Genomic DNA, 12,252 nt, shown 5'->3' with positions numbered 1-12,252 from the left:
CAAAAATGAGCTCAATAAAGGACAGAAATGGTATGGACCTAACAAAGCAGAAGATATTAAGAAGAGGTGGCAAGAATACACAGAAGAACTGTACAAAAAAGATCTTCATGACCCAGATAATCACAGTGGTGTGATCACTCACCTAGAGCCAGACATCCTGGAATGTGAAGTCAAGTGGGCCTTAGAAAGCATCACTACGAACAAAGCTAGTGGAGGTGATGGAATTCCAGCTGAGCTATTTCAAATCCTGAAACATGATGCTGTGAAAGTGTTGCACTCAATATGCCAGCAAATTTGGAAAACTCAGCTGTGGCCACAGGACTGGAAAAGATCCGTTTTCATTCCAATCCCTAAGAAAGGCAATGCCAAAGAATGCTCAAACTACCGCACAATTGCACTCATCTCACATGCTAGTAAAGTAATGCTCAAAATTCTCCAAGCCAGGCTTCAGCAATACGTGAACCGAGAACTTCCAGATGTTCAAACTGGTTTTAGAAAAGGCCGAGGAGTCAGAGATCAAATTGCCAATATCTGCTGGATCATCGAAAAAGTAAGAGAGTTCCAGAAAAACATCTATTTCTGCTTTATTGACTATACCAAAGCCTTCGACTGTGTGGATCACAATAAACTGTGAAAAATTCTTAAGGAGATGAGAATACCAGACCACCTGACCTGCCTCTTGAGAAACCTGTATGCAGGTCAGGAAGCGACAGTTAGAACTGGACATGGAACAACAGACTGGTTCCAAATAGGGAAAGGAGTACATCAAGGCTGTATATTGTCACCCTGCTTATTTAACTTATATGCAGAGTACCTCATGAGAAATGCTGGGCTGGCAGAAGCACAAGCTGAAATTAAGATTGCCGGGAGAAATATCAATAATCTCAGATATGCAGATGACACCACCCTTATGGCAGAAAGTGAAGAGGAACTAAAAAGTCTCTTGATGAAAGTGAAAGAGGAGAGTGAAGAAGTTGGCTTAAAGCTTAACATTCAGAAAACTAAGATCATAGCATCTGGTCCCATCACCTCATGGGAAATAGATGGGGAGACAGTGGAAACAGTGTCAGACTTTATTTTTGGGGGCTCCAAAATCACTGCAGATGGTGACTGCAGCCATGAAATTAAAAGAAGCTTACTCCTTGGAAGGAAAGTTATGACCAACCTAGATAGCATATTAAAAAGTAGAGACATTACTTTGCCAACAAAGGTCCATCTGGTCAAGGCTATGGTTTTTCCAGTGGTCATGTATGGATGTGAGAGTTGGACGGTGAAAAAAGCTGAGCACTGAAAAATTGATGCTTTTGAACTGTGGTGTTGGAGAAGACTCTTGAGAGTCCGTTAGACTGCAAGGAGATCCAACCAGTCCATCCTGAAGGAGCTAAGTCCTGGGTGTTCATTGGAAGGACTGATGCTGAAGCTGAAACTCCAATACTTTGGCCACCTCATGCGAAGAGTTGACTCATTGGAAAAGACCCTGATGCTTGGAGGGATTGGGGGCAGGAGGAGAAGGGGACGACAAAGGATGAGATGGCTGGATGTCATCACTGACTCGATGGGCATGAGTTTGAGTAAACTCCGGGAGTTTGTGATGGACAGGGAGGCCTGGCGTACTGAGATTCATGGGGTCGCAAAGAGTCAGAAACCGACTGAGCGACTGAACTGAACTAAACTGAATGTTGAGTTCTGCCTGCCTTATCTGCTTTTTCAGGTAAGTCTCCTTCAGGCTAAATCTAGCTCTACCCAAGGCAAGATGAAATACCTGATGTATAGGACACAACAGGTCCAAACCAGTTAGCTCAGTGATAACTCTAACCTTTTCTTTGCAAGCCTTGGGCCTGTCCTCAAGTCACTCAGTATCTAACTCTTTGTAGCCCTCCAGGCTCCTCTGTCCATGGAATTTTCTAAGCAAGATTACTGGAGTGGGGTGCCATTTCCTACTCCAGGGGGTCTTCCCGAGATGACTCCCTAACTCCCCCTGGTTAAACAGAAACTTCCAGAGTTCCCTCCTATAGCCAGGGCCCAGAAGGTCAGTGATGCTTCCTTTTTTCAACTTCTCTTCTTCATGTGGTTAACATTCTCTCATTATAAAGAAAACTATTTCTTTATAATATCATTGAGAAATAAGAACAGAATGAAACCTGAGCCCTGGACATGTCTCATCACCATGGAAACAACTTCAAGCCTGCATGCCTCCGTGAGATGTGGGTACTGTTCGTCCAATGGGTGTGGAAATAAGGCTCTGGGAACTAGACAAAGTTAAAACAAGCCCCTGTTGGCCTAGTGGCTGTTTTGGCAATAAACACCATGTTCAACATAGGATTGTATCAGCAGCCACATTATCAACCTATATCCTCCATTCCTGACACTGTGCCCGTTTGGTACAGAACATACCAGCCAAATGAACATCAGCTCAAATTATCCTTCTTTTGTGAAGGGATGTTTGAAATTCTATTAAGGTGGCTCAAAGACTGTGGTAGGAGGAAAAAAAAATGTAAACAGCAAAAAATTTCAAGAACATTCTGTAGATGATTTTTCACTTCTGGGAATGGGAAACCAAAATTTTCCAAAGAGACTCCATTATTAAAGTCATAAATAAAACATCCCTGATTCAACTGCTCGGTCGGTGGCTGTGCTCTGGAAAAGTGGCTCAAAATCAGAGGCGGGCAGTCCCGGGGAGGCTGGGGAGGTGAGCCTGTCTGAGAACATCTTGCTTCCTCCACAAGCTGACTGCACATCAGTCTCGGGTGTAAGGATAACGAGCAAATTTTGCTGTATGGAAGATGACCCAAGATGGGTACATTTCAAACAGGATTCTAAAATGCAAGGATGCTTTCCTAGCTGACACCCTTTCTTTTTTAAAGGTATATACTCTCCTCTCGAAGTAAAAGTGTGGTGTAGGGACTCCTAGTCTGATTGCCTAGGTGTTCTGGGTTCCAGTTCCAGTTCTGGCTCCATACCAGGCCCATGATCAAGTGTAGGTTACTTAACCTCCCTGAGTGCCAGCCTCCTTGGTAGAGATGGGGTGGAAGGATGACTGTTAAACCTTAAGTATCCTATGTGCTGGGACTTTCCAGGCAGTCCAATGGTGAAGACTTGGCCCTTGCAATGCAGGGGGCACGGGTTCGAACCCTGGTTGAGGAATGATGATCTTGAATGCTGAGATAATATCTGGGCCAAAAAAAAAAATAATAATAATAATCCTATGTGCTAGTGGTGCCTACCACAGTGAGTTTCAATTACTCAGCAAATAAAGGACAAGTGACACCTGCTAAGGTCTACTTGGTCTGGGCAAAGCGCTGAGTACTTTCTGGCTGTTATTGATCCCTACAATAACTTACGCATGGTTTCTGGTAGCCCCAATTTACAAACGATGAAAACTAGTCCTGAGAATTTCAGTGACTCCCTCAAAGTGATCAATGCGTGTCCAACTCTTGAGACCCCATGGACTGTAGCCTGCAAGGCTCCTTTGTCCACGGAATTTTCCAAGTAAGAATACTGAAGTGGGTTGCCATTTCCTTCTCCAGGGGATCTTCCCAACCCATGGATCGAACCTAGGCCTCCTGCATTGCAGTCGAATTCTTTAACAAGTGAGCCATCGGCGAAGCTATAAGCATGCAGTTAGGCTTCAAACCCCCATCTGTCCAACTCCAAAGTAACCTTTCTACTTGACCTTGCTAATACCTCAGCTTGGGAGAAATCATTAATATGATTTTATTTTATTTTTTTTTTTTATTAATATGATTTTAATTCAAAATAAATATAACTCAATAGTTTGGTCATAGTTTTCAAATAATTTGCTCAGGCCTTAAAAAAAAAATTGCTCAGGCCTTGAAAAAGTCAGCTTCTCTAGCTATCCTGTCTCTCATTAAAATGATCCCACATCACTTGGGAATGAGAAGAATCTTCATGCAACATGAACTTTTAATCTTTGGCTTGTTCAAACAGGCCCGGAGCATCGCCCCCTATGGCTCCAAAGAAATGTCATGTGTAAGGACACTTTAGTCACATCCAGATGGGTAAGTTTTGGGGTTTCTATCTTTCAGTCTGAACTGAAAGTAATACTTTTTTTTTTTCCCTCGAAAGAAATAAGAAGTCATAGTACTGAAATCAATATTCATGAAATCCTGTAAAATAAAGGTTTAAATTATGCTTCCTCAGTTCTAAGCTCTTGGCTTCTAACAGAAAAGCCAGGGTTGCCATTTCATGAAAAAAGAATAAAATATAAGAGAACAAAATAGCATGACATTTTGGGTGTGTGCTTAGTCAGACCTGCCAGAGAGTTTCCGATTTGGTAGTTATTCCTTTTTCCTGAATGGCAGGCTGGACCAGATACGGTGTGGACTTCAGAATCAGAACAACAGTTCAGAGCTCTTCCATGTATATATTTATGCTCACTGAACCTCAGTTTTTCCCTCTGTAAAAGAGGGAAGCTTCATGGGATTGTTGTGAAATTAAACAAAAAATATACATACAGAGCAAAATACAGTAGTCCTTTTTTCCCATGCCAAATTCAAAACGGACTTGAGCAGTCTGTGATGATAACAGTTATTTTAATATCATTGACTCCTCCCTGGCGCTGGCCTAACACTTTCCATAGATTCCTTTTTTTATGAAGGGAAACCAGTATTTGAAACCAGGTGCTCTAATTCCAGTGTTTGCCCTGTGCCCTGCTCTAGGACACGAGCCATTTATTGGGTTCAGATTAAAGGATTTATGAGCAATTGCTTCTGCAGGAAACAGCTGCCTGAGGGTCGTGGTCCCTGTGGCTAGGTATTTGGCCAACGGTAGGGAAAGCCATGCATAATCCTTTGTTCTCCCTCAACACAATTAGTACCCCTGCTCTTCTCCTCCCTGGGGTTAGTTTCCTGACTAGACTAGGTACATAATAGATGCCCCCAAAGTGCTTGCTGAATAAATAAATGCAAGTTAATAAACTGATTGCTCATGGTGTAACAATTTATGGAACATTTAACGCTAACCTCTTCTCCATTCTTCTCTTAGGGAAACTAACATGTTAAAGAGATTAAGGGAGAAAAAAAAAACACCTATGAATGCTACACATTAATTCAGTGTTCACCAAGCACTTATTAAGGACCTTCTATTAATCAAAGGGCCAAGGATTACATATGTAATTCATTACAGAGTATTAAAGGAGCAGCAAAGCTCAGCTTATACTCAGCTATGGACACAATACTTTTCAGGTAGAATTGAGCTTTGTGGCTTTGTTTGCACCGCTTTTCTAATTTGCATTCCTCAATCCTTATTTATTAAACAGTCATGGTGGGCAGACTGGGCAAGTGCCCTGTGAACCACGCTAGAATGAGGGCAGAAGACAGAGGCTAACATGTGGGACACGGTGTAGGGAACCAAGAGCATAAGGTCAGATGGGCTGTAATTCCTCACCCTGTCATGAGCAAACCTTGGTTTCCTCACCTACAAAATGAGAATGATCGTCTGCCCTGCTCTCCCACGAACGCCTAGGATGATATGAGGAAACACTTTCTTGTGAACATCCTACGTGAGGTCATGCAAGCAGAGCCCAACACAGGCTCTCACACAAACCAGGCACTCCATGAACATTCCTGCCTTCCCCTCCGTTTCTTCGGGAGGCGTCCCTGGTGACTCAGTGGTAAACAGTCCTGCCAATGCAGGAGCCGCGGGTTCAGATCGCTGGGTCGGGAAGATCCCCTGGAGAAGGAAATGGCAACCCACTCCAGTGTTCTTGCCTGGGAAATCCCATGGACAGAGGAGCCTAGTGGGCTGCAGTCTACGGGGTTACAAAGAGTTGGACATGACTTAGCGACTAAACAACAATCCCTTCTTCCAGCCTGATCTCCTGGACAGCTGCCCTGGTTTGAGTCTGGTCCTCTCCTGCACATGTTATCGTTTCCCCCCTCAGTGGCTGCCAAAGGCAAACACAAATGAAATGGTAACAGGGTAGCCACTGAAGCAAAACAGGTCACAGGAAAGAGATAATGCATTCAAGGACAAATAAAAGTCAACTGTAGCTGGGGCCAGAATGGGTAAGTAAAAAGTCCAGGAAAGTAGAGATGGTATCTCCTATTTTAATAGGGAATAGGCTTTTAAATTATTACCAACATGAAAACATACAACACATATACTTGTGTGGCTTTAATGTCCTCTCTGTTGTTTAGGTTGCTTGCACAAGTTGTGGATGCAACCTTCTGAAAAAATGCTTTAAAATGCAGAATAAACTGATGATGTTTAGGTAAAAGTAGCCTTGTTAAAACTGTACTTATAATGACTGGCTATGCAAGGCTGTGTGTGCATATAGACAAGACTAGAGAGAAAGGTATTTGGGAAATAAACAGCTGCAATGTTAGGATGGTTGAATTGCCTTACCCAGTCCCTAGAACTGAATGTGAAAGTGAAGTTGCTCAGTCGTGTCCGACTCTGCGATCCCATGGACTGAAGCCTGCAAGGCTCCTCAGTCCATGGGATTCTCCAGGCAAGAATACCGGAGTGGGCTGCCATTTCCTTCTCCAGGGGATCGTCCGGACCCAGGTATCAAACCCCGGTCTCCAGGGAGACAACTTTTACAGTCTGAGCCACCAAGGGAAGCCACCTAGAACTGAATAGATGTTTATTATTTGTTCAGTGAGTGAGAAGACTTGCTTTTCCATATATTGTAACTATGCTTATTTCCCTTTGTTAGTCAACCATTCAGAGGTAATGTTGCCTCTTTTTTGACATTATTTTATTGATTCACCTGTTTTTTTCCCCCTTTGCCTAATGTAATTCTATCTCCAAAGAAAATTGGTGTAAACAGAAAATGTTGCAGAGACTAACATGGGACTTAGTAGACAGAAATGATAAAGGTCACTCCTGCATTTCTGATCTCCAAAACCAGGAGAAGTGTTTATAGATAAGCAGGAGACCTGATTTTTATTCATTAATCAGCCAAGTGTCCTTAGAGAAAATAACCCCCTAGGGCCTCAGTTGACAGATCTGTGAATGGGCTTAGACAGACGACCTCCTTCTGACCTTTCAGTTACTTTTATGTGTTAAATGTCGAGATAAAACATGTTGGGTCAATTAAGACACAGGAGCCCTGCAAAGAATTCATATTTGAAAACTTTATTTTCTCAAATGAGCACCAACACAGATCGGAAATATGACAGAAACAATGCACTTTTCTCTAATACTGAATCACTATGTACAAATACAGGAAATGGTGAAGACAAATTACTTGAAAATAATTTTCTTTGTTATTGAAGCAAAGTGACCTGAAAATGCCACTTAAAAAAAAAAAAAGATAAAAGAAAAACAAAACCCAACAAATACAGTTTGTAAACACAAGCATAAATAGGCAGAGTCTGTATTGAAAGATAGTCTCTGCAGGCTGGAAAAGGGAACTGACTCTCACTTTCACCCAAATGTTATACAAAAACATACGGGCAGGTAGAATTTGATAATATGAGAACGGCTTGTTTCTTCTTGGCTTTATCTTTCACTGCTGGCTGATTTCATGACGTTATCTTAATTTTAAATATTAAATATTAATATATCTCTTTCCTTGACCTAGACCACTAGCATGTTTTCTCATTTGAGGCAGACTCATTTTTTTAAAAAAAATATCTAAGTTGATTGTGTTCAATATTTGATTTCCCAGCCTCTTCCTGAACCTGAGGCAATGTGACCTTAAAAAAAAAAAAAAGCTATTTACCTACAAAATATGTGTATTATTTTATTGACATTCTTTTCAACCCAAACCAGTTTAATGTTTAACGTGATGTGGCTTCCACAACAACTGGAGCCCTGGGTCCATGATGAGTACACCCTCACATCTCAGTGAGGAACACAGCTGTGACTCTGCTGGGTCTTCACAAACAACAGATTTCCTTTACAGTCTGGAAAAGCTGAGCACACACAGACAGAGGAGCAAACACGCAACAGCTCTGAGCTCGGGAAAACAAACTCCTCGAGGGTTGTGCTGTTGGTCCACTCAGAAACAAAACCAGCAGAGAGAAAGGGAAGAAAAATCTCAAGTGCCCAAGGTGTAAACTGTATAGTGTCCCCCCAAAAAACAAAAACCAGAGGCACAATACAGTGCTTTACACACACACACACACACACATGCACGCACGCACACACATACACGCACGCACAGGCACACACACACACACACACACTTACACAAACAATTAAAAACAAGACTCCCATCTGTTGGAAATTCTTCCAACAAGAGGAATCGCTCTAAGTTGTTACTAAACTTATTTGATTCTATTTATTTTCTTTTCTGGCCAATAGTGGTGCAAGAAAATATTTCAATTCTCAACCTGGTAATGTACTGCAGAGTCAGTTCCATTGGGAAGAAATACAGAGGCACTGTTTCATTTATTGCCTCTGTCCAGACTAAAGTGATGGAGATCTTTTTTTTTTTTTCTTTCCTTTTCTTTTGCAAGAGTATATTGGTGATCACTGTTTCCCTTAAGATATACTTCAAGAAATGCAGAGGAAACTAGAGAATTTAAAAATGAAAATAAAAAGTGCTCTCAGGGGATCTGAGAAAACAGCACCAAATATATTATTTAAAAAATTAAATATTATTTACAAAAGTATATTTCACAAGCAACTGTTTCTTATATATCCTCTTGAAAATCTTTTATAAAGGGGACACCTGTCTTTCACACACTGATCCACCAGTAAAGATTGACTCTATCCTATCTCCGTCATCCTGTTGTCCGGGGAACTGGGCAGGCCCAGCTGATGTTCCGTGGACGCTGAGCTCGGCTGGGTTGGATACACATCAAATCAACCCATCAGCGGCCTGAGACTAATATCCCAGCGGGCTGGGTGTAATCCAGGGCCGCCCATGCCATATGACCTGGGGAGGCACAAGGGAGATGGAACTAGAATCTGCCGGCTGGACTTCAGCTGAAAAGGAAGGCAGCTGCTGGCTGAGGTCTAGCACGTCATGCCTTTTTCTTTTCCCCTTCTCCCTTTCCCTATTCTAGGCACCCCACCTAAGCTTTACCATCGAACTCCAGTTCCCCAAACCCACCAGGGGTGAACGGATGAGGTCTTTGGTTATGCTCTGAGTCCATAATTTGGTGAGGAAATTAAAAAATGAACCGACTGAGGCATCTCCCTCGCTCAGCTGCGGTCTCTCCGATGCTGCCAGACATTAGTAGACAAGCCATGAATGGAGCTCAAGTCATAAGAAGCACTTTTGGTTTTTCTTAGGGAAAGCCTAATGAGTTGGTTTTTTTTACCCTTGTCATTACGGAAAAACCAGCATTTTGTTCAGCTCTCTCGCACCATGTGCCCACTGGATGTTCAATGGATCGTAATTTAAATTAAAGCAAAACAAAACACCAGAACCCGGGTCTAACTGGAGCCTGCTCTGATCCATGCAAGAGTCAGAGGCCCCATCCCCAAGGGTGAACAGTGGCACTTCGGTCTCCTCTGCCCCTTTAACATTCTAGGGCACCTCACGTCCAGTTTCTATATGACCACGCTTGGTTTTTACACACCTACATGTTCCCCCCACCCTGACCCTGCCTGTTTTCTTTTCCTGGAAAGGATTATCAATAGCCAGGACATTCCCTGAGTAAAGGGGCTAATCAAAACACAGAAATGAGAGCCACTACCTTCAGCAGGGACGCAGAGGGGAATTTATGATTTCTGGGCTGGCAAACCAGCTTAGGAATGTGAAAGTTGAAAGTGATTTTTTTTTTTAATCGAGATCTTGGGCCTGGGAACCAGAGGAACTGTGTGTCTGGGATTGGAAATGAAAGACTTCTGAATCTCGGTCTGCTTTTTAGTAACAGTGGAGAGAACAACTTAATCTCCCAGGGTCACCAAAGCACCGAATGATGTGGGCCAAGAAGCTTTTGGGGAACCAAATTTGGTTTTGCAGAACCCTCTTTGTCTCGCAGAGGCTGCCTGCTGCTAAACGTGGGGCTACCTGGCTTTCCGTTAGCTCTTCGCCCAGCACTACCCGGGCAGGGCCATGCCCAGCTCAGGCCCCGCGTCACACCAGCAGCCCCCAGAGACACAAGAAGGCATTTCCACGACAGACTCACCCTCTCTGGGAATCTCGTTCCATTCTGAAAACATCCCGGGTTGGCTGCTTTAATCTTGCTTAACAATTTTACAAGTTCTCCTTCAACTCACTCTTTTGTGACTTTTAAGGTGAATTTTCCTATAGGATCAGCCTACTGGGAGAATGAGATGCTAAGAATTACCTAACATAACCTACACATATCTTAACAATGATAATATTTTCAGTCTAAGTAATGAAATTATCTCAGTTAAATGAGTTTCGGTCATGCACTGCGTACTGGCTAAGTTGCTGTAGAACAGACTTCACAGTGTTGATTAAATGCAACAAACTCCTCTCTCATGAGCCTCACAGGGATGCATTCCCCCACTTCCCTAATATAATGAACTTTGGATGGGGAGGTTGGGGGTGGGGTGTAACACTGGAATTTATAACTTGCCGTCTGACATCAAATCGAAGACCTTCCCGTTGCTGGATCACACGGACAGATTTCTCTCCACACAAAAACATTCAAGTACAAAGAGAACAAGTTAGGGGCATGAGGAATCTACCGGCCAGGGTATCACTAAACTCGAAGCCTTGGGACTTTGTTTTCCGCAACTACAATGATAGAGCTGGAGGAAAACACCCAAAAACTCATATGCATAAAGAACTGCTGTTTTCAGTGAAGCCAATGCATACCAAAAAAAAAAAAGATGCACTTAACCTGTAACAGTTCAAACCTAAACTATTCCAGGCTCTGCCCCACCCCACCCCCACTTCCTTGCCACAGTGCTCTTCTCTTATGAAGGTTCAGAAAAAAAGGTCAGTCAGAATTGCTAACTGGTTCTACTTTTTTATTTTCTCTGGCCCAAGATCAAGGCCATTTCTGCAAGAGCTCCCCAACTGCACCTCCCCCCGGCTTTGTTCCCTGTTATCCTCAATCACTGATTTTTTTACTTGATTGCTGGTCAAAGCCTTTGGGATATTTGCATCTCGCGCACATTGCAAATGACAGTCCCCTCTCCTGTCACCTACAGGGGCTGAAGAGGCAGAGATCACCCAGAGGAGCAGTGAGGCATCAGAGTCATCAAAACCTTCCGGGCTTTTCCCAAGTCATCCCCTGCTGCCAGGACACACCACCCCCCACCAGCTCGGCCCGGGAGAACCAGGCCGGCCCCCTGCCCCACCAGTGACAATTAGGGGCCATCCGTCTTGTGCTCGCATTTGCTAACCTGGCACATTTGGTGTCAGGAACAGAAGCTTCTGATCAGAGAGAATGCAAGTCATGAGGTATTTTTTTTTCCTCTTTGTCCTCTTAGACAAGTCGATTATTTCAAGCCTAAGTTCCCAGGTCTCCAGGAGCAGCACAAGTCTGTTCCTACCTCTCCCCTCCCGTCCCCTGCCCACCCGGGACCCTCACACCCCCAGGCTGGGCCACTGTGCTCCTGACCCAGTGGCCTTCGGGCAGCTCTTCAAGGGCCCTGGGGCCTTCGTCAAAGTGGGCTGCCGCCATGCGGGCAGGCGTCTGTTCCTTTTTGTTGTTTTGTTTTTTCAGCCAACACTAGAACAGAGAGAGAAGCCAGGATCAACTCACAAACAGATACAAAGCAAAGAGACAGAGAGACAGCGGTTTAGAGGCCGGTCACCAGAAAGCTGGCGTCAGGGTGGGAGAATGCCCCAGATGGCAAGGCCCCTAAATGGATGGAACCAAGTGTTCATCACTCTCTCACGCTTGGGTAGAATGTTCGGTTGGATGGCATTCGCGTGGACGCTGGGCTGGCTGGATGCTCTCCCCTCAGTCCCAGCCATTGTCTTTGATCATGTGTGCTAGCTCAATGATGTATTTGCCTTCTTTATATTTCTGGCTGCTTTCAAAGGCGTGTTCCTACGGAAACACAAAGGAAGAGAAGACATCCAATGACCAAAGATGCGCAGGTGACTTCTGGCTACAGGAGCAAAGGCAGGGCCAGTGACGGGCCTCGGGGCCTCTGAAGTCTGGCCCAGCCTCACCCAGACTCACGGAGAAGGCCCACCAGTCAAGCAGGCCATGTCCCCTTGGCTTAACTGCAGGACTGAGGCATCACCAGCGCTTTCTCCGTATTTGCAGTAGAATTTAAATATTTTTAAATTTAAGTATCCTAAATAGTTTCTCAGTATTTGCAGTAGAGTTCCTTTAGCATCTTTGCTCAAACGTCATCATCATCGCAGTAAGGTCTTTATTGAAAACCACAACCTCCCCT

The 12,252-nt window shown here is 43.8% G+C and overlaps 1 protein-coding gene across 3 annotated transcripts in view; it reads right to left on the bottom strand.

The window, feature by feature from the left end:
• YPEL2 (yippee like 2) overlaps nt 1-12,252 on the bottom strand; it is an 85,531-nt gene that overhangs the window by 13,554 nt on the left and 59,725 nt on the right. For 2 of the 3 annotated variants that reach the window (XM_043902836.1, XM_043902838.1), the window contains exon 5: nt 7,086-11,897. The exons of the other annotated variant lie outside the window; for it this stretch is intronic. In XM_043902836.1, coding sequence (XP_043758771.1) covers nt 11,808-11,897 — 90 coding nt within the window. In that variant the 3' untranslated portion in view covers nt 7,086-11,807. Of the gene's footprint in view, nt 1-7,085; nt 11,898-12,252 lie in introns of those variants that run through there. 3 annotated transcript variants of the gene reach the window in all.

Source organism: Cervus elaphus, chromosome 5 (assembly GCF_910594005.1).
Source record: "Cervus elaphus chromosome 5, mCerEla1.1, whole genome shotgun sequence".
Taxonomy (NCBI): domain Eukaryota; kingdom Metazoa; phylum Chordata; class Mammalia; order Artiodactyla; family Cervidae; genus Cervus; species Cervus elaphus.
Note: the sequence above shows the minus strand (reverse complement) of the source record. Positions and strands in the feature narration are given on the sequence as shown.